Raw genomic sequence first — 22,788 nt, forward strand, 5'->3', positions numbered from 1 at the left:
CAGCCCAAGCAATTTGATCAGAGGATTTCCTTTATTTCCTGAAATAGACCAATTTTCCCTTTGCAAAGGGAAGAATTTTCCTCTGGTCAAAAAGACCTATTCGCTTTGGAATGAGCAGCACAAGAAGCAAGCAAGGAGATCTTTGTGGTTCATATACGAACTCAGTCTCCATACAGGATGCTTCCCAAACACCAGAGAAGCCTCCTTCCCCAATTACAGCAGAGCCACAGCATTGGCCAATTTTTTAAAGCAGAAGGTTCAAGCCCATAGTATTACTGGCGTGATTAGGATACTGGGAAGGTTATTTCAGTGAAGCAAATACAGAAACAGGTTTCAGCCACTTATAACCTCCCCAGAGCATGCCGCAGGCTGGTCATGGCTTAAAAGCAAATTTCTACCTTTGACAATATTCCAGAAAGCCTGCCCTGCTTTAGGGACTGGTTGCCATTTAAAGAAAAAAAGTTATTCTATTTTCTAAAGAAATTCTGCTCCCAAGGCAATTGTTGGATATACTGATACAAAAAGAGAACTGATTTGTAAATGTTAAATGCATTGGTCCTTGAATTTGGATGCTGGGACTCAAAGCAGTTGAAAGAAAAAAAGACAAAACAGAGACAGGGAAGATTAATTTCAATTATTGTGCTAAAATGTAGCTCTCCACTCTGAGTTCTAAAAATGCAACCCAGATTTTTTTTCACCAAAACTTGAAAAGAATAAATTAAAGTAATTATAGTCTTGCCATTTCAGAACTGCTTTGCAAAGCTAAAATCAGAACTTCAAAAGAAGGCTTTTACTGGCAGCATTCTGAATCCAGAGAAGCAGAGATGCCCACTTCAGGCAGCTGCACTCGACCTAAGACATGCTTAAAGAGCCAACACCACATGGGAAAATAGCCTGGTTTGAATTAAAGCAGCTTATTTGTATCTTCTTCCCCAGGTCCTTACTGCCCACCACATCTGCATGAAATAAGGATTTTGGCTCCTAAAGAATCCATTGTCCTCTACTACAAAAACACACTCTGTACTTATATTACAGTGTTCATTCAAGAATCTCAGAATGTCAGAGGCTGGCAAATATTATCCCCATTTTATGTATGGGGAAACTGAGGCACAATTTACTTGCTCAGAAGGTAAGGGAAGACCCAAAGGCAGAACCGAGTTGTTTTGACTTTCAGTCTAAGGACCTGCATAGTGGGTCACTGCTGCCACCACATCCTGGAGAAATAATTTCTATACCACTGCTGTTGCAACTGTTTAGCATGGCAGCAATGTTAACAGAGGATCCTATTTTCATGCTAAAATAGGCAGCATTCAAGAACAAAAGTCTACTTTTTGGCAGAAGCCACTATCTGAATGAGCTGTGGTCAGGTTACATAAAAAGTGATTTTCTCTAAAATAAAACATTTTTTAATTGAAAAATCAAATCTGATTAAGATAATATTTGCTTTTAAAGAAGCATATGATCATCTTTAAGGCCAAGTAAGTTTGTTGTCTCATTTTTAAGAAAGTTAAACCATTGAACTGGTAAAAATCATGGCTAAGGACCTAGAACCAGAGGGTGTCTATACACATACTGCACAGCAAAGGGGAATGGAGGAGAGGGTGTTTAATTAGAGCAGCTCTCAGACAGAAGCTCTAATTAAAACACCACAGTATCGCATGTATTCAGCATCCCGCATTTCAAAATTGCTGTGGGAGTGTTTAATCAAAGCTTGTTCAATTAGTTTTAAAGCACCCCCACCATCATTTTGAAACACAGGATGCTAAATACATGCAACATTGCAGCACATCAGAACATTCTAATTAGATTAATCAAGTCTGCTCCAGGAGAGCACGTGTATTGGTTCTAAGAGTTTGTTAATGTGCTAAACCAATTTTTGATAATAAAAGCTTCTTTCCAGTGCATCAAGAATTTTCAAATTAGTCAGCAATTTGGATCTGAGTGAACTAGACCGTGCAGAACTGGGAGCTGAAAAAAAACAACCAGGAAGCTTTTTATGAAGTGTAGTAGAAAGCAAAAGGCCTGTGTTATAGAATCTACTTGTTTTAGAACTTTGTCTATGAGCACCATGTCTAAAGTGATTCTATTTAATGGCTAGATGGTAATTAGGGGTGCACTGATAGAAATTTTGGGGGCCGATACCAATAGCTGACTTTTAAGGAGGCATATCCACTGATACCGATTTGATTTCCAATACAACTGCGTGCAGCTGGTAAGTCTGTTGTGGTGGAAGGGGAGGGGGGAGGGAAGGGGCATGGTGGGGGCAATGGCCCCCACGACGAGGGAGGGAGTGGGGCAGGGGCTAGGGCAGGCACTGCCCAGCCAGGGCAGGGCAGGGCAGGGCAGAGGACAGAGCCACAGCTCGTCCAGAGGATGCGGGGAAAGGAGCGGCTACCACTGCTGTGTGCACCATGGGAGAGCATGGGGTGGGGGCACGTGCCCCTGGATCTGTGCGGGGTGGGGCAGGGCAGGCTGCAGCTGTAGGCTGCACCGGGCTCTTCCTGGTGGGGGCTGGGCCAGGCTGTGCTTCAGGCAGGCAGCGGCAGTGCTGGGAGAAGGGCTATGAGGGGAGCTGCAGCCACTCCAAAATTTACCATAGCCCCCCTATAATCCCCCTCCCCTGAGGGGGACAACTGCCTGCCCTGAGTGCAGCCCCAGCCCAATCACACACCCCCACATGCTGTGAAGAGGCTGGCACAGACCTGGCCCCAGCTTGTAGCTGCAACCCACCCTGCTCCTCCTTGTGCAGATCTGGGGGCACACACCCTTCCCACACCCCATGCCCTCCCAGGGTTTGAGCAATGGCAGAAGCCAACTCCCCCAGGCCGTGCTCCTGGGATGAGCTGCGGCTCTGTCCCGTGCTCCACCCTGCGGCTGGGCAGCGCCTGCCTCAACCCCTGCTCTAGACCCAGCCCCACTCCCTCCCTCACCACAGGGGGGCATTGATCTGCCTCCCACACCCCTTCCCTTTCCCCTCCCCACCCACCACAATGGATTTACCAGCTGCATGTAGCTCTCCAAGCTGCCAGGTTGTGCTCCTCACTGCCTATGTGCTGTGCATGCACGGGCATTTATCGGCCAAGTTATCAGCCACATCAGGCCAATCTCCAATACAATCAAGTTTCTGTTGGTACTGATCCAATATTGGGCTGATGTATCAGTGCACCTCTAATGGTAAAACCTCCTCTAATGAATCAATCAGTTAGAAATGTAAAACATATTTTGATAAACTTTTTTTTCAATGTTTCAAGCACATTTTTAGAGGGGTAAGGGAACTAGTTAAGAATCTTAACATACCATTTTTGTGCATTTAATTGAATTCCAGTTCCCTCACCATGCAGCCTAAAACAAAACTGCAAGTAAAAGATTAGTCATTCAGTAAATAAAAATTAAAGTATTAACCATTTGCTAACATGAAAAAACATTTTTAACTGAATCTGAATATATGTATTTAAGCTACAATTAAACAAATGTGTATGCTCCTAACAAAAGTAGTACAAATTTTCATAGGCCATATTTAGAAGCAAATCAACAAATTTTAATGGTTTTCAAGGAGAAATAAGTGCTGTAGAAAAAAAACTAAACAAGATTAAAATCTATTTAAATCATGGTAAAAAATCATTTTTAAATCCATCTACCATAGCCATAGAACCTGAACACCTCCAGTCCCAGTCCTAGAGTTGCTCCTCTTTTCAGATCAAGGGAAGGGACACTTTGCACAGCGCCAAGTCAAAAGCTGGACGTGCTGCCTATCTATCCATGTTATACCTGCCCTATGAAGAGAGGATTTCAAGTGCTAAACACCTTTCACTAATACTAAATTCAAAGGAAGCATTTGAAAGACCAAAGGAAAAGAACATGGAAATTTCATCAAGATTTCTAAGGAAGCCATTTGCACTATCCAAGAAAAACTGGATCCAATCAGAAAGCGTTTTCAGGTTTTTTCCAGAAGGATTCAGAACTCTTTAAAAAGAGCTAATTTATTACCATACACAAAATAAAGACAGCTGAAGACTTTAACAGAAGTGGAGATGAGCCTAATCCAAAATCTTAGCTCTGGATGCCCTCCAAACTTTGAAGGAATGCACATCTGGATGGGAGCTTTGAGCCTTTGGTCTCATTTCTAAAAATGCCATGTTCATTGATCATTAACAGGATGTTTATATTGCACCTAAAACACAAGCAAGTCTGTTCATAAAGTTTGGGGTTTTTTTTTCCCTGACTGAAAGTTTAACAGATTACTTAAATTATATGTACATTTGCTTTGAAATCCAGAACCCAACAACTGCAAAACTCTTAGCACTGACCCGGGAGAGCTCTCAGTCAGTTAATCTAAAGTCAGGGATGAAAAAAAGTCTTCCACAACTTCCTGAGTTCTTCACCTACAGAGGACCCAGGTTGGCTTAATAGTGAGTACTCTATCTGGGGGCATCTAGGGCTGTCAGTAGCAGTTTAACCAAAAGCCTAACGACATATCTTATTTGCATGAAAATGTAAATTACAGTCATTCTGTGTAACCCAGAGAATGGGTTCTGTGGATGTGATACACCTTGACTTTAGGAAAGGTTTGATGTATCCTAAGACATTCTCACTGGTAAACTAAGGAGATGCATCCTAGAATAGGGGTGTCTCATACACAACCCACCCCTTGGATCAGGATCCAGACCCTAGGACTCCTCATGGGAGGGACACAGACCTGGTGGCAGCATGGCAAACAGCAGCACCAGGGTGAGTGGTGGTAGCCATTGCTTGCTCCCCTGTCCCCAAAGGCCATCAACAATGGGGCCCTGTTTCCCTGAATTCTGCAGCAGGCCCCACCCCCAAATTCCCACACCCATCAGGAGTGATGCAGATTGAAGGAAATGTCTCCAGAGGTTGTATGTCTGAAACCCCTGCTCTAGAAAATACTCTAAGGTGGATACGTAATTGGCTGGATCATTGTACTCAAGGAGGAGTCATGGATGACATGATGTCTACTTGACAGGAAATATTCAGCAGGGTTCTCTTGTAGCAGAAAGCCCCCTTTTCCTCTTGCCTGCATTTGCTCTCCCCTCTTTGGATATGTTTCTCTTCTACCTTTTCTTCCTTCCTCTTTCTTTCACTATAAGTTAAGGAATTGTGTTTTAAAGTTTGTGTGTGTGTATTTTGCATCTCCCCTTGTATTTTGGTATTTTTATCTATTTGTGTGCCATGGCATTACTCTTGTAGCTTATATTTTCTACTCCTCACCTTTTAACTAAAAGTGTTTCGTTTCAGAAGTAAGTTATACACTGTAACAATGTTAACAAGGGCAGGAATTAAACTGCGGCTTCCCTGCATCAGGAGGGCCCCTGAAAGAGGAGTGAATCAGTGATTGAATGCGTAACACAGTAGCAGGCAGCAATTAACACCTAGGAAAACCACAGATCAACCAAGGGAAGAAATCAATAGGAGACAATGTAGCAACCGGGAATTCTCTAAACTTCACTGTTCAAGGGCTAGAAGCCCTCGTCTGAGTCAATCAATGCCGGGGACCAACTTTTGGGCTGAATATCTCCAGATCGACCGCTCCCAGAGCCCTACTCAAAATTCATCAATGGACTCCCAAACCTGCACGTACACGCGGATGACCCCTGGGGCTGACAGATGCCATCCAGTAGCCACCGAGGGGGAAGTCCCACGAGGGTCAACGACCCCTGGATTGGACAAACCTGAAAACTGGGGAGTCACCAAAGTCTGCCAAGGACAGATAAAAAGCAGTGAAAAGTGACCCTCAGCAGCGCCCTCTTGATCTCCAACTTGACCAGCACCTGACATGTCCAGCCAGAAGGACCAGTCGGCGACCCCCTTCTGGAGGATAACACCACGCTGGAAGAAGCCTTGACTGGCCATCAACGGCAGACTCCAGCGCCTGTGGGATAGGTATACCTGACTCTTGTAGCTCGCTACTGTGTGTGTGCATGTGTGTGTGTGTGTGGGGACCAGCCCCAAGGTTTATGATTTGACTTCATTACAGTGTTTCAATCCACCTAATAAACCAGAATTTTAAGGATCCCAAGTTGGACATTTGTAGCCAACACTCCCCCCCCGGGGTCTGTCTAGGATCCAGGGTAGTTGAATATTTTCATTAATGACTTGGAGGATGGGATTGAGTGTACGTTCAACAAATTTGCAGATGACACCGAAGGGGAATGGAATCTCAGACACTTTGGAGAACAGGATTAGGATTCAGAATGATCTTGATAAATTAAAAAATAGTAAAAATTAAGCAACTGGACTTTAATAAAGGACATATGCAAAATTCTGCATTTCCTATGGAAAAACTACATGCACAAATACAGACTGGGGAATGACTGGCTTGGTTACAGTACTGTGGAAAATAACTTAGGGGTTACACTGGACCATAAACTGACTATGAGCCAACAGCATGCTGTTGTTGCAAAGAAAGCCTACAACATGGGGTGTATTAACAGGAGAGTTCCTTGCAAGTCAAAGGAAATGATTCTTCTGCTCTATTCAGCACTGGTGAGCCCTCATCTGGACTCTTCCACCTAGTTTTGGGCACTTCACTTCAAGAAAGACATGAAGAAATTACAGTCCAGCAAAGAGTAACAAAAGAGGTTCCCAGAGATCTGGGAAAGACAATTTATGAGAAAAAGTTGGAGGAACTCTGATTACTTAGTCTAGAGAAGAAAAGATGGGACATGTATTTGATAACTGTCATCAAATACCTAAAGGGTGGTTATGAAAAGGATGTTGATACTCCCCATATTCTCTACGGCTGCAGATGATAATATTCAACTTCTACTGCACTTGAAAGTGTTTCAAGTGATTTTTTTTAAAGCTTAACTGACTAGATTTTCAGATGTTTCTTCTTAATAGAAATGTTTGGACTGGTAGAGTCAATGTACTAAGAATGGAGTCCTTTCAAAGATCATCAGATGAAAAAAGTAGAAGGAATTGAGACTTATTCCCACCTGCTTATTAAAATAAATTATAAGCCTATCAATTAATCGTGGTTAATGCACGCAATTAATGCGTTAATTGTTCACATTCAATTTTTTAACACGTTAATAGCACATCTGGTTTTGGAGTCTGCACCCAGGCTCCAGTCCATCACCAACACCGCCACCTCTGGGGCAGTAGTGGCAGCGCAGAGGACCACAAGGCAGTCTGGGTACAGGCTCCAGGCAGCTGCATCAGGGGGGAGGGGCATGCACAGACAGACATGCAGCTGCAGCCTGAAGGCAGCCAGGAACGCAGCCTGGCAGCATGTGGAGCAGTGCCCAGCAGGTAAGTGTTGAGGGAGAAGGGATGTGGTGAAGGGAAGGGGCAGTGGGGTGCAGATTGAGGCCCCCACAGTGAGGAAGGGAGGGAGTGGGGCAGGGGCTGGGGTGAATGGGGCCCTAGGGCCAGTGCAGGTCATGGGACGGAGCCATGGCTCATCCAGGGGAACAGGGGGGCTCCCACCACTGCACGTACTCCTTATGCCTCCTCCAGATCAGGCGTTGCCAACTAGCTAGGAATAAACAGAGCCACAGCAAAGAGCTGAGCAGGGCCATGAAAGTACTCTTGCTGCTGCTGCTGCAGCTTTTACTTCAAAGAATGCCACTTCTTCAACCAGGTGTATGGGACCACTGATCAACTCTGAGTGGAAACTTAAGCCTTGAAGTAAAAGCCACAGTAGACAAGTGAGAGGCTTGTCCTTAATTGGGGAAGTTAGTGAGAATTAAGCTGGTTGTGAAGCACCCCATAGGCATGATAAGTGTTCCACTGTATCACACCTTGTGTTTGCCTGACAAACAGAACAACTTCAGGTTTCTCCCCCATCTACCCCCACATTGAAGACCTGCATAACACAGAGGAAACAGTAACTAATGTACAATGTTATCAAATGAACAAAGCAAATACAACAGAACGAAAGGAGAACCATTGTTTTCCAGCCTCTGTCAGAATATGCTTCTCAACTGTTACTAGAATAGGAAACATGAGTTTCAGATGCATGTAATTTAAATTATCAGCACCCCTTTTTACCCAGGACTTACACTGCCATGCCACTGATGAATTCCTCTGTAGCCTGGCAATAGATTGTGATGGCAACACGGGCATCAGCATCAAATGTGAATTCTAAGCTGTATAAGACTTTCTGCTTCCCATTCTCTTCCACAGGACTGTCCACATCATCTTTGTACCTATAAGCAAACCAGAGAGAGAGTTAGGCCAGATATATATGGAAGACACTAAGTAAGACATCTGGTTCATTTCCTAGGGCTGTGCCAAGAATGTTCTCTACAGTAGACTCAAGTGCTTTGTCCACATGACTTAACAATGGGGTTTCTACCGTGTCTGAAGAAACTGTACTCCCAGTAGATTTTGCTAACAGGAAGATTTTTTTAATATTGAAAACTTTTCTTTTTACCTGTCTAACATCAAGGAATCCCACTGAGTCTATCCAAGGCATTCTGTTTCTGGAGTAAACCCCAAAATGAGCCTCACTAAGGGCTACACATGCAGATAAAGGTACAAAGGGATCCAATGCATGATCCACATAATCGTGCCTCCTGCCATGCCTCATGTGTATGGCAGAAGGCATGACTGTGGGATCATGCATTAGATCGCATTGCACCTTATTGCCTGTGCAAGAGAAGCCTGATCCAGTGCTCCAGCTGCACTACCAAGAAGCAACCTCTTGTGGCTGGGAGTGGTGTTTAAACCTGGGACACAAACAGACAGTTGCAAATTTTCCTTCTAAGACTTGGTTACTAGTGGCACTCAGAATAAAATGACAACAATGCTCCAGGCTGGAATCATGACCAGGTACAGCAAGATCACAAGTGCAAATTTAGGAATTTCAAATTGGATTGAGAGACTAGGAGTCTAAAGAAAACAATCTTCTAGACTGGCACAACAGAAGCTGCAGCAGTGCAAATATCCCCTTCATAACTGCCCCGTGCATCTCCCTGATAATGAATCTCTGGGTCATCTCCCATCAATACTTTCTTTTGTTTCAGCCTGATAATGGTGGTAGAGCAGGGGTTTTCAACCTTTTTTAGTTGGTGTACCCCCAGAAGCTGGTCAAAAAGCAGGGAGTCCCCCAGCTGGTCAATGAGCGGGAAGGCAGGAGGGGAGGTCCCCTGCATGCAGAGACGAAACCAGACGGCAAAACCAGAAGTGCCGCCAATGAAACTGGAAGTGGCCCCGTTTCTCCACACCACTGCCACACACAGCCTGGGACCTTCCCAAGTACCCCCAGGGGTATGCGTACCCTTGGTTGACAACCCCTGTAGTAGAGAATTGGTACCAACTTTGAGGTGGGACTGTGGATGGGAAATATACTCTCCACTAGGGAATATACAGGAGACATACAGTTCATGTCTCATTAACTGAACCTAGGCCACTGGTACTGCTGGCTGGCTGCTTAAGATCGGTAACCAAAGGTGACAAGGCCCTACATACAATGAACCACCACCAAATAATCAGGTGGAATGTGCATACAAGACAGACAATGGAAAACATGGGCAGGGCTGGTCCTGGGAACAAATGCAGCATTATTAGCAATATAAAAAAGTTGAATGCTGTGTCATTCCAAGGACACTACCAGTATCCACAGAAACCAATCATAGCTTTTCTCTCCCTTCAATGTTAAACCCTCTAGTGGGCTTTTCAAAAGCACTTTACACAGGCCTCTCTCTCCTGTCATTGAAGTTAAGACAAAAGCTCACTGACCCCCTGGGAGCACAAACATATGCTCTAAATCCTGCTCTATCTGGTCATGATAGTTAGTAGGTAAAGAGTTTATTTCACTTTACAAACATCCATTTCAACAGCATCCTGCTTCCTTCTCAGGATGCAGACATGCTAACTAATACCCTAATTTTCTGAGATTAAGGAATTTGCTGAAGTCAGAATGAGGTCAACAGCAGAACTTGGATTAAAATCCAGGAGTCCACAGCTTCCAACTCTGTGCTCACACCAGTGAGTGCCTCTCTGTACCCTAGTAAAGTGTGGAAAATGTACTGCATGTACATCTGTATATCAATGCTGCTAATTACAGATCTTGCTCACGTTTACCAAAGAAAACGTCTGAACTTTAGTCAGACAGGTGAGACTGGTGGTATGTTCTCACTTCCAGCTTCAATAAAATCTCTGCTATTAAGGACAACATTTGTCTTGTATTAAGCCAACTGTAAGAGACTGAATCTGATGGGAAATGGTGCATCTTTTTAGCATTTGCCCCTTGAACGAGTCAAGTAATCATGAGCAGATTATACCTCCCACTGGTCTGGTGCTGATTATAATTATTCACTGGTCGTTCCCAATAACATTTTCATGTCCCATCAGGAACAACAGGAGATAAATGAGAGGGTTTTCTTGCTTCCTAGGTGGCTGAAACCTACTTAGAAGAGTGGCAGCCCCTGGACCTGGTCTGCAGCTGCCTTTACTAACTGCAGCCCACCTCTTCACCCTCTCATAGCTTCTTCCACTGCAGAGAGCTGATCATGAACAAGCTACTCTGTTCTTAGCCTGGCTGACACAGCTTAGCTGCTGCTATGCCAAGCAGCCATTGACTTTGCTGGGTCCCCAACTCGCCCTTGAAGCTCCTTGCACTGCTCCAGATCCACCTCTGGATCTAGCTGCCAGCACTTGACTCTGCCTCATCATTTCTGGGAGAAATCCAGGAATAAAGGGGTTAAATCCTGGGTGGCCAAGGTTGATTTACAGCATCTCTCTCCATGTCATCCACCCAGATGATTATAAGCAGGTGGTGTGCTTTACAACCAGTTCCTAAAGAGGAATTCTCTGGAAGCTGTTCCTGTTGGCAGTGCAACGGAGCTAAGTTCTATCCAACTGAAAGACTGTCACTGTGGCAAGGGACAGAGCATTTATACCTCAAGTCCAACAACCCTGAGTAATGCTGTGTATGTATTTAACTAGCATAAGGTACCTGGGGCTAGACATCAAAAGAAACCTGCCAGTAAAGGGAGGTGCACGGAGAAGAGGATGCTATGCATGAGGTCAGTGTCTTGCAGGAACAAGAAGCTACCAAGGGTTATTTCAGGATGTAATGTGCATGGGTGCTGAGAAAATTTTTTGCAGCACATCCCATCGCACAGAGAGGATAGGCTATGACTTCAGGGAATGGCAGGAGAATATCAACTAGCATTAGTTGATATTAAATGTTTGATTAAAAAAAGCACTATATAATATCAGTAGAATGCAAGTTAAATGAATAAAAAAACTTGCCAAATGATTGATCTCAAAAAGCACTTGCAAAGAAGATAAATCATTTACATTTCTACAAAGACCAGTATGGTTTTTTATACTACTTCTATACCTTAGAAGATTTTGAACATATAAAAAATACCACTGATGCAGATGGCACAAAGACTGGCACAATAACAAAGAATGGAGGACAGAGCAGTCACCCAAAGCTACCTGAATTTCTTGGTAAGCTAGGCAAGTTCTAACCTTGCTTAGTACAGATTTTAGTATTACTACCACTAAAAAGCAAAGTTATATATCTAAAAATAAGGAATATAGGTCATACCTATAGAATGCAGGAAAAACATTCAGGAAAGCAGTGACACGAAAAAGAATTTAGGGCTCATTGTGGACCAACAATTCAACATAAGCTTTCAGTGCAGTGCTAGGGTATAAAGAGCTTTTGAAACCCTTGGTTGTATTAACCTGGGATCAAGGGGTTGATTTTATTTTCATACATGGAACTAGTGAGGTACAGATTGGGGGCATGTGCCCCCCCACAAACATGGGGTAGTGTGGGCAGCTGCAGCACTGGTCACAGAGGGAGTTGTGGCTGGAGCAGGGGCAGGCCTTGCACAGCCAGGGTGGGGCTAGGACACAGCCGCAAGCAGCTCATCCAGGGGGGCACTCACCACATAAGAGAATGGGGGGCACGTTCCCAGCGGAGGATGCAGCTGTGCTCCACTCAGGCCAGGAGGTGCTACAACACCACCGCTGGGCCCAACCTCAGTGCAGCCGCAGGCTTCACCTGGATCAGGCCAGTGCCACCTCCCAGCCCCAGCCCTCCCCACCAGGGCATAGGGGCCATATGCCCCAGATCTGTGCAGGGGAGGGCAGGCTGATCTTGACGGAGGCTGCAGCCACAGTGGGATCAGGCCTGGCAACGGCGTCACTGGGAGGGGGCTGAGGGGGCTATAGACAATTTTTGGGTGGCTGGAGTCCCCCATAGCCCAGCTCCCAGTGCCACCACATCCTCCACTGGGAACAGTCCAGCCCCAGCCAGCACCTGAAGCCTGTCCTGCCCCCACCCCGTGCCTTCCCAGGGTAAGTGCCCCATCTCAGCCCCCTGGACAAGCCACTTTGGCTCTGTCCCGCCCCACCCCGCCCCAACTGTACAAGGCCTGTCCCCTGCTCCAGCCCTACTCCCTCCCTCACTGACTTGGGAGGTGGGGCAGATCATGGCCCCAGCAGGGTAGGAGGGAGTAGGACTAGGGCTGGGGCCTTGATCTGCCCCACCCCTGCCCCCACAGACCTTCCCCCCCTCCCCTTCCCCCATAGGCTTACCTGCTGGGGAGGCATGCCCCCAAATAATTTTTTCTCCCTCCATCTCCACCCCCACCCTCCCCCTGACTTACCTGCTGGGCAGAGTGGTGGCGGCACTGGCAGAGGGTAGATCTTGAGTTCTTTTTAAATTCCAAAAGTGATCTCTGATTTAAAAAGTTTGGAGACTACTGCTCTACATCATACAGGAGTCCAGATTAGATAATCTAACAGTCCCATCTAGCCTGGGTATCTACAAATGCATGCACTTTACCCCATGCTCAAAATCTCAATGAAGAAGTGCTGTAGTGAGAGCTATACAAGGAGTTCTGCTTGCACGGCAGAAAGAGAGAATAGGACACTTTGGCCCCAAAATGTGTCAAATCCAATGAGGAAAGAAATGGCCCTGCTGTTCCCAGTTATGTCAGTTTAGTGCTTTTAAGGATCAGGTTAATCACTCCAGACACATTCTTAAAACCCTGGCAGACTACTGCCTGCCTCCTTCAGCACACTGCTGTTCAGTTTTCTTACCCCAGTCAAGTCCAAAGAAACCATCATATGGCAATATAATCTTACAGTGAGGTGGCCTCTTTCTATGCAACATTCACTGACTACAGACTCAGTCTCCCCCCCAAGAACTGATAGTGCCTTCCAGGTTAGGAGCTACTGACCTATATCAGTCTCCTCAGAACTTCTAACATATTCTTAACATGAAGAGGATAATTCTTCCTCAGCCATTTTACTCTCAGAACTTTGCCTGTAGAATTCAATTTGCTTATAGCTGCTCTGTTTGTGGTGATGATTTCAGCCTCACAAGCCAGCAATTTCCTGCCAAGACCTCCAAATAGTTCAGAGACAACACTCAGACTGAAGCAATGGCTAGGAGGGAGATGAGGCCATCTTATTCTGACACACTGACCAGGACAGACTGCATCTTCCCCTCTGAAATTAATATGTTAGAAATCAGAAGACGTTGCAAGTCCACAGAGCTGAACAATGTCATGCATAAATGCGTGTGGCCCACCATGAAAACCATTTAGGGTTTGTCATGCTCTGAACATTACCCACAGGTTCCGGGAGGGCAGGGAGCCAGAGTGGAAGTTTCCTAACATCTATCCACACAGCTCTGAACTGTAATCTAGAGAGCTTCCCTCACCATCTGTAAGGTAAGTTGCAAGCTTCTAGGTAATGACAGGAACCAGGGAAAAAAGTCAAAAGGCTTACTACATTTTTAAAAATAGACCCAAATTATGCTTAACTCAGCCTCATTTTACCAGAAAGAGACCTAAGAGAGGAAGAAAATCTCTAGCTAACTAAGAACAGAGGCTGTTCTTTTGAAATCTGCAAGTGTAAACAGCAATTACAAATTAACCACACTGGAGAGACCAGGGAGTGGCTTTCACAAATACAGAGATAAGGGTCAAATCTCTAGCTGGGAAAGGCAGCAGAATGCAAAGTGACAATCTTCTTGTGAAACAGCCACTAATTTGCCATTCAGACCCATCTCAAGATACACCCCAGGGGATTATGTGCAGAAAAATTCAAAATTATGCATAAAAAAATTCAATATTATACAAAATTAATGACCTTTTTTTCCTAATGATACTTAATATAACACTATTTGAACCTTCTCTAGAAATATATGCAGGTACTTTGTATGGTTGGGGGGAGTGGAGGTGGGGTGTGTACGTGCGTGCCAGAGAGGATCTGTGGGTGGATGGGGGGGTTGTGAAGGTGTGGGTGAGTCTGGGAGGTTTGTGGGCAGGTATGAGGGTATGGGGTTTGTAAGGGGGTTGTGCGGGTGAGTACGGGGTTTGTGGGTGGGTATGGGCCCCCCACCACATGTTCCCCCTGCACCCTATGGTGCACAGCCCCCATCCCCCATGGCTCAGCAGCAGCAGGTGGGGCACTCGCAGTCATGGCAGGCAGAACCCCCAGTGGCATGTGGCTGAGTCCTGGGGGCTGCACAGAGCCAGCCCTACACAGCCCACTTGCATACACCTTCGTAGCAGACCATGCTGGCTCTATGCCAGCACGTGGGTCTTACAGCACTGCAGGTGGGAGCCGCATGCCATTGAACCAGGTGAGCTCTGTGCCTCCATATGGGGTTTCCAGCACTCCAGCGGGAAGCCACACGTGGAGGCACAAAAATTGGATGCTATCAGGCCAGGCTTCCTCTTTGCCTCCACATGTGACTTCCCGCTGGAAGCCCTATGTGGAGGCATGCAGCCGGCTGGCCCAACCCAATGTCGCACAGCTATCACACATCCACAAACCCCACACCTACCCCCCATCCTGCTGGCAAGAGTTCCCCTCCCCACTTACCAGATGTCCAGTTGTGTGCCACTGCTCTCGGTGCCTCCAGCTGGAGTGCTGGGAGCCCCACACTGGTGCAGGGAGGCACAGAGCAAGCCAGAGTTAAATTATGCTAAATTATGTGATTATGCATGGCCATGCCTTTTATGCACAAAATTGCTCAGGTGCATAATTGCGTAATTCCCCAGGGTGTATCAAGATCAATGCCAATAGCAGTATGGAACTAACCCAGGCCCTGTAACACAGGTGCTATATACGAGAACAAGTCCAGAAAACCGATGGAGGTGGTAGCACTAACTATGCAGGCTCACTATGGTACATGCCTAGACTCCCCCCTAAGCACTTACACAACACTTAGAAGTTGATCCCATCTCCCAACTCCTTTGGAAGACAGGTTAATTTAATTAATTTCTCTTGTTGTAGAAAGGATGAAAGTCAGAGAGAAAAATCACTCATCTAAAGTCACACAGCAAGTGAAAAATGAGAACCAGAAGCTAGAAATCAAACTCCTGTCTTCCCAGCAAGACTTTTCCCCAAATGTGGGGCTCTAGCCCTCTTCAGTGTCTGAGATGGGACATTGGTATTATGCTTACCAGAGAACTAGGGAATGTTGGTTACAAAATAAGATCTAGCTGCAGAGGAAGCAGAAGGATTTTTTTCTAGTGAAGCAGACACATACTTTGGCTGGAAAAGCCAAGAGATCTTCAAAACATGGAAATTTACTGAGATTTTTTAAGCAAATAGGTGTTACTTCCCTCCTTCTGGTTCCCTAGTTTTGAGACTGTCATTACAGTTTTGGACAGCTGAAATAAGGCTGATCACCTCTGCCTGCTTTTAGTTCTTTTTACTCACTCTTTAATAAAATAACCAAATCTTCTCCATCAAGAAGACTTTATCGTGCATCAGCAGATGCATGATGAATAGGTCCAGGGAGGTGATACTTCCCCTCTATAGGGCGCTGGTCAGACCGCAGTTGGAGTACTGCGTGCAATTCTGGGCACCACACTTCAAGAAGGATGCGGATAACCTGGAGAGGGTCCAGAGAAGGGCAACTCGTATGGTCAAGGGCCTGCAGACCAAGCCCTACGAGGAGAGACTAGAGAAACTGGACCTTTTCAGCCTCCGCAAGAGAAGGTTGAGAGGTGACCTTGTGGCTGCCTTTAAGTTCATCACGGGGGCACAGAAGGGAATTGGTGAGGATTTATTCACCAAGGCGCCCCCGGGGGTTACAAGAAACAATGGGCACAAGCTAGCAGAGAGCAGATTTAGATTGGACATTAGGAAGAACTTCTTCACAGTTCGAGTGGCCAAGGTCTGGAACGGGCTCCCAAGGGAGGTGGTGCTCTCCCCTACCCTGGGGGTCTTCAAGAGGAGGTTAGATGAGTATCTAGCTGGGGTCATCTAGACCCAGCACTCTTTCCTGCTTATGCAGGGGGTCGGACTCAATGATCTATTGAGGTCCCTTCCGACCCTAACATCTATGAATCTAAGAAAGGGAGGAAAGTGGATCTGGCAAACTACAGGCCCATCAGCCTGACCTCTATCCTGGGGAAGGTCTTGGAAAAGATTATCAAGGAGGCCATCGTTAACAGACTAGCTGAAGGCAATATCCTGCGGGATACCCAGCATGTGTTTCTTGTGGGTATGTCTTGCTTGACCAATTTCATTTCTTTTTATGACCAGGTGACTTATCACCTGGACAAGGGGGAAGAGATCGACGTTGTATACCTCAACTTTAAAAAAAGCCTTTGATCTGGTTTCCCACGATCACCTCTTGGCTAAACTGGCTAACTGCAGCCTTGACGTCACCACGATCCGCTGGCTGGGGAACTGGCTCCGCAGTAAGACCCAGAAGGTGGTGGTTGATGGAAGCCAATCGTCTTGGTGCACTGTGACCAGTGGGGTCCCACAAGGCTCTGTCCTAGGGCCTATACTATATAATATCTTCATCAATGATGTGGACATTGGTATCAGAAGTGGACTGGCCAGGTCCGCCGACGACACCAAACTCTGGGGTAAAGCATCCACACCTGAGGATAGGAGGGTGATCCAGGCAGATCTTGACAGGCTCATGAAATGGGCGGACGAGAACCTGATGGCGTTCAACACCGGAAAATGCAAGGATGTCCACCTGGGGAGAAAAAACCTGCAGCATGCTTATAGGCTTGGTAGTGCTACACTGGTTAGCACTACAGATGAAAGGGACTTGGGGGGTCATCATTGACCACAAGATGAACACGAGCCTTCAGCGTGATGCTGCGGCTAGTAAAGCGAGCAAAACGCTGGCTTGCATCCATAGATGCTTCTCAAGCAAATTCCGGGACGTCATTCTCCTGGTGTACTCGGCCTTAGTGAGGCCGCAGCTGGAGTACTGTGTCCAGTTTTGGGCTCCACAATTCAAAAAGGAAGTGGAGAAGCTTGAGAGAGTACAGAGGAGAGCCACGCGCATGATCAGAGGTCAGGAAAACAGACCTTATGATAAGAGGCTGAGAGCTATAGGACTCTTCACCCTGGAAAAGCGCAGGCTCAGGAGTGATCTGGTGGCCACCTATAAGGTTATCAGGGGTGCTCATCAGGATCTGGGGGAACGTCTGTTCACCAGAGCACCCCAAGGGATGACAAGATCGAATGGTCACAAACTCCACTGTGACCGATTCAGGCTGGACATAAGAAAGAACTTCTTCACTGTCCAAGCCCCCAAGGTTTGGAATAGACTGCCGCCGGAGGCAGTTCAAGCACCCACTTCGAAAGCCTTCAAGACACATTTGGATGCTTATCTTGCTGGGATCCTATGATCCCTGCTGACTTCCTGCCCCTGGGGCAGGGGGCTGGACTTGATGATCCTCCAGGGTCCCTTCCAGCCCAAATGTCTATGGCATATGATTTCACAGATTTCAAATTGGACATTTGCCAGGAGTCTAAGTACTGCCCCCAGTTTCTATATAATGAAGGGGGTTACATAGAGACACCAGGATCTGTGCAGGAGTTGGGCTAGATTAAGATTGTTCAACTGGCATCCTTCAGTTTAAACTGCAGCCCCCAGACTCCCTTCCATGTGCTGCTTCCCTCACCACTTCAGCTAGTTTGGGCAGGGCCTCCAGGTTCCCTCTCCATCCTCTGACTTATGCTTCCTGTCCCCACCCTTGGGGCCAGGACCACAAACCCTGGGAGCATGGGACTCTGGGATCCATGTAGCCCAGTACTGCACAGGAGCCTATAAAGTGGCAGGAGCTTGAGGTGGCTCATACAATAGGGGCACAGGGCCATGGTGAGATTGCACAGCAGGGGAAACACAGTTGGACAGCCCGATTGTGCAATTCTATGAAAATGCTATATCCCCTTTGCCTGGGACTTGCACCAAAATCAATTTGTTTCTAGTTTCCAAGCATACAGCTCAGAAAGCAATCTATCTGTAGCTTTAGTATGACTAATATTTTTCATTTGTGCTAACAGTCCTGAGTAAGACTCAAACACCGCAGTTTCCTACACTGAGCTTTTTACTCCACTCACCCTTTAGAGACATCAGCCTCCCCAGTGCTGACTGCTCAAATGAAGTGAACAATCTGATATGAAAAATGCAATTACAAATGAACACTGAACCTCTGGCATGGACTTGAGAGCAACACTGGAGTAAAAGCTTGTAATGTGGCCTTCTCCTCTATGCACTACCAAATGCATGGTTTGTCTCTGGATGCTCTAGTCTTTGTAATCAATATAACTAAGATTAAAATGAGTAAAGATACCTCACAAGACGGAGCGAGTCTTTGCGGATGTTCACCAAACTTCTCAGGGTCTTCACAGGTTCATGTGGTGCTGGGGTTACATAAGGAAACTAGAAAAAAAGACATAGGGCTTTGTTAATACATCAGCTTAGTGTATTAGATTTATAATAAAATACAATCTACCTACCCTATACAAAAAGTGTCCAAACAGCCTCAAAATACTCTTCGTTCTTCATTTAACCAACTACAATTGGCACTAACCAGCAAATCTGCTAGAGGTATTAGTAGACAGACTACCTGAATGGGCAATGGAGACTGATCACTCTTCTTCGGCCCAGCAAAGCATCCTAAGTACACTGGCAAGGCATAGTGGAGACCTTGCCCCGGATCTTGCCATTTTATTCTCAGGAACAGACAATTTAGTTTCCATGGCATCACTGCAGCACTTTATACCAGAATTAGATGCCCATGTATTAAAGAACTGAAAGTATGAGGATTGGAAGAGGGCCAACATTGTGCCCATCTTTAAGAAGGGGAAGAGGGAGGATCCGGGCAACTATAGGCCAATCAGCCTAACCTTTGCCCCAGGGAAAATCCTGGAAAAGATTGGCACCAATATAAGGAAAATTAACAGTATTGGCAACTGGCTTTTTTTGGCTGATAATGTCACCGATAAATGCCCCCCATGCATGCATACAGCTGCAGCGCAACACGCAAGCAACCAGAAGCACAGCTCAGCAGCGTCTGGCTGGTAGTCTGCTGGGGGGGGAAGGGGCGGGAAGGGATGTGGGGGAGGGGGAGCAGATCAAGGCTTCCTGCAGTGAGAGAAACAGACTTACCAGCCAGACACTGACCGGACTGGATATCAGCAATCGGATCAGCCAATATGGCTCCTTAAAAATTGGTCATATCAGTATCAGCCCAAAAAATCTCTATCAGTGTACCCCTAGGCTAAACCCCCTGGAGGAGAATCCAGGAGGCAAGGTGGTGTTAGGTGCCCAGGACCCAATTCTGGCTCTGGGGGGTGGCTGGGATTGCTCCAGGCCCCCAAAAGAACCAATCCCAGATCCAGCCCACAGATAGACCCTGTGCCACTTGTATGGCTCACAAGGCTTAAAGGTTGAGCACAACTGCCATACAACACATGTATACCTTATCACTCTTCACATTTTGCATTGGGAGCAAAAGGTAATTTCCTTCCAACCACTGAACCCTAATTATTCCAGACTGAGAAAGATAGGGGAGGTTGTGGAATGTGCCGAAATATGGACTCGCCTTAAATTATTTTACAATGACTATGGAGTTTTTCTTTTTCCTTCAAGCACTTGTCCAAAAGTGATCCTCAAAGCAGTGACCAATTAATTCAGAGGTGGGATCAGAGTCCACTAGAAATGCTACTGAAGTAACACTTTGCCAAAGACAGCTTTCCTGTGAAGGGTTTAGAACTTTACATCTCAAGAACATGTAAACAGAATTCCAGGGGAAACACTTTACAAATATCTAGTATGGATATGTTTTTTTCCAGTAACTTTGCAGATATTACTTGAGCTCTGGTGGATCATGTGCTAATATTTGTTAGAGCATCTACCTTGGCTATTTCATAGTCTATTCTAACACAGGCATAAATCCATTTGGAAAAGTCTCTGGATGGAAATCACTATGGCCTTATCCTACTGGGCCCACAAAGCTGAGATGATGACTTGGATGGGTTTGTCCTTTGTGAATGCAAGCTCAGGTCATATTTCACATCCAGGGTAAGATGCAATGGCTGTCATGGACACAAAGAATTGGGAAGACATCAGAAGATGAATGTTTTGGCAAAGTGCAATTCTGTTGCAGTTTTTTCTTACAACAGTGTAAGAGTTGTGCAAGTTGTTGTAGCCATGATGGTCCTGAAATTATACAAGATACAAGGACTTCTTAGGGTGATAGTTTTTGTTGGACCAACTCTGTAGATGGGATGAAGTTAAACAAGTTTGCCTACACAGCTGATCCAATAAAAGCTGTCATCCTAAGAAATCCTTGCCCCTCAGGTTTTTTTCAGCAGTTAACAAGAACTTTCAGCCAGAGATTACCAGGGATCCTGGTTTTCTCCAATTTAAAAATAAAATAAAATAAAATAAAAATCCCCCAATTTTTGGTTTAAACCCCTCCCCCCCTCTAAATCCACATTTTTCCTTGATTAAAATGAAACACCACTATCTATCTATCTTAGTAGTGTTTCATTTAAACCACAGAAAAATGTGGATTTGGGGTTACAATTTTTTAACCAAAAATTAGAGATTTTTTTTAAATCAGAGAAAACCAGGATCCCCAGTGATTACGGACACCTTTTTCTAGATAGAAAATGTGTATCAAATCATTAGGGCTTGGATCTCCTCCACCCTTTTCACTGAGGTGACAACAATCTGGAAGGCCATCTTTACTGAGATTAGCTCAAATGATTGATTCATGACAGCTGCAAAGATAAAGATACTGCAGTGCAATTGGGGATGGACCAGGAAGGGAAGGCAAATGGGGTGCACAAAGAGTGGTCATTGCTCAAAGACACGATCCTCGAAGCACAAAAAGACACCGTTCCTGCAAAAAAGAAAAGTAGCAAGAGGGCTGGCAAGCCCTCCTGGCTTAATAGGGACATTGTGGTCCTCTCAAAAAAGAAAAAAAGCAGTGTATGCACAGTAAAAGCTAAGGACGGTCCTCAAGGAGAACTGTACTTTAGTGGCCAGCACTTGTAGGGAAATTATCAGGAAAGCCAAGGTGGAGACTGAGTCTAGGTTAGCCACGGGAGTCAAGGATAATAAGAAGTCTTTCTTTAGGTATGTAGGCAGTAGAAGGAAAACAAATGGAAGTGTGGGACTGCTGCTTAACACCTTGGGACAGCTGGTAACCCACGTTCAGGAAAATACTGAACTCCTGAATGCTCACTTTGCTTCGGTATTTCACTGGGCCACAGGGAAAGTCAAATGAGATAAGGCTCATAGGGGACATGCCAGGACTGACAGCCTCCGCACTGTGGATGCTGAGCGGGTACAATACCAGTTAGAAAAGCTAGACATTTATAAGTGAGTGGGACCGGAAGAACTCCATTTGAGAGTGCTGAAGGAGCTGGCTGAGGCCATCATGGAGCCCCTGGCAAAGCTCTTTCAGAATTTGTGGCATACAGGGGAGATCCCTGAGGATTGGAAGAGGGCCAATGTTGCGTCCATCTTCAAGAAGGGGAAGAGGGAGGACCCGGGCAACTATAGGCCAATCAGCCTAACCCGTGTCCCAGAGAAAATCCTGGAAAAGCTCATTAAAGAATCTATGTGCGATACACTCGCAGAAGGTAAGATTCTGAACGACAGCATGGCTTTGTCACAGGTAGGTCTTGTCTTACCAATCTCATCTCCTTCTATGACCAGGTCTCTCACCACCCGGACATGGGAGACAAGGCAGACATTATATACCTAGACTTCCAAAAGACTTTTGATCTAGTATCCCACAATATCCTTCTTGGAAAACTGGAAGATTGTGGGCTCAGCTGCTAGACAGTTCAATGGGTGAGAAACTGGCTACAGGGTAGGACCCAGAGAGTTCTCATGAACTGATCCATGTCGTCCTGACACAAAGTGGCCAGTGGTGTCCCTCAGGGGTCTGTGCTTGGACTGCTGCTTTTTAACATCTGTATTAATTATTTGGATGTGGGGGCAAAAAGCTCGCAGGCCAAATTTGCAGATGACACCAAGTTATGGGGCAGTGTGGCCATGCCAGAAGATAGGTTGCTGATACAAGCAGACCTGGACAGGCTCAAGAGTTGAGCAGACTGGAACCAGATGAAGTTTAACATTTCCAAGTGTAAGGTGCTCCATCTGGGGGCAAATAACCCAAAACATACATGCAGGTTTGGAGGTGACAGCTTGACTTGCACCACGGCTGAAAGGGACCTAGGGGTAATGATTGACCATCGCACGAACATGAGGCATCAATGCAATGCAGTGGCCAGGAGGGCAAACCGGGTTGACTGCCCCAGGCCCCACGGAGCCGGGCCGGCTTTGCATTCAGCCCCTTCCCCCTCTCCCCCCCGCCACACGCTGATCTGCCCCGGGCTCTGCACCCTGCTACGGTTGTCTCCGACTAGGACAGACTCAGCCATACCAGGGCTATGATCAGACCAGCAAAATTTTGTCTGGCTTTGCACAAGACTCTGGGAAGGAATGGGGGAAAAGGTGTATAGTAACCTTGTTATCCTATAGCTCAAGAATGTATTAGA

The 22,788-nt window shown here is 46.0% G+C and overlaps 1 protein-coding gene across 6 annotated transcripts in view; it reads right to left on the reverse strand.

Annotated features, from left to right (window-relative positions):
* Positions 1-22,788, reverse strand: part of MGRN1 (mahogunin ring finger 1) — a 171,339-nt gene that overhangs the window by 107,101 nt on the left and 41,450 nt on the right. For all 6 annotated transcript variants that reach the window (XM_059716924.1, XM_014602232.3, XM_014602240.3 and 3 more), the window contains exons 3-4: positions 18,561-18,649; positions 8,025-8,171 (exon numbers count right to left, since the gene is read on the reverse strand). In XM_059716924.1, coding sequence (XP_059572907.1) covers positions 8,025-8,171; positions 18,561-18,649 — 236 coding nt within the window. The remainder of the gene's footprint in view (positions 1-8,024; positions 8,172-18,560; positions 18,650-22,788) is intronic.

Source organism: Alligator mississippiensis, chromosome 13 (genome assembly GCF_030867095.1).
Source record: "Alligator mississippiensis isolate rAllMis1 chromosome 13, rAllMis1, whole genome shotgun sequence".
Classification (NCBI taxonomy): domain Eukaryota; kingdom Metazoa; phylum Chordata; order Crocodylia; family Alligatoridae; genus Alligator; species Alligator mississippiensis.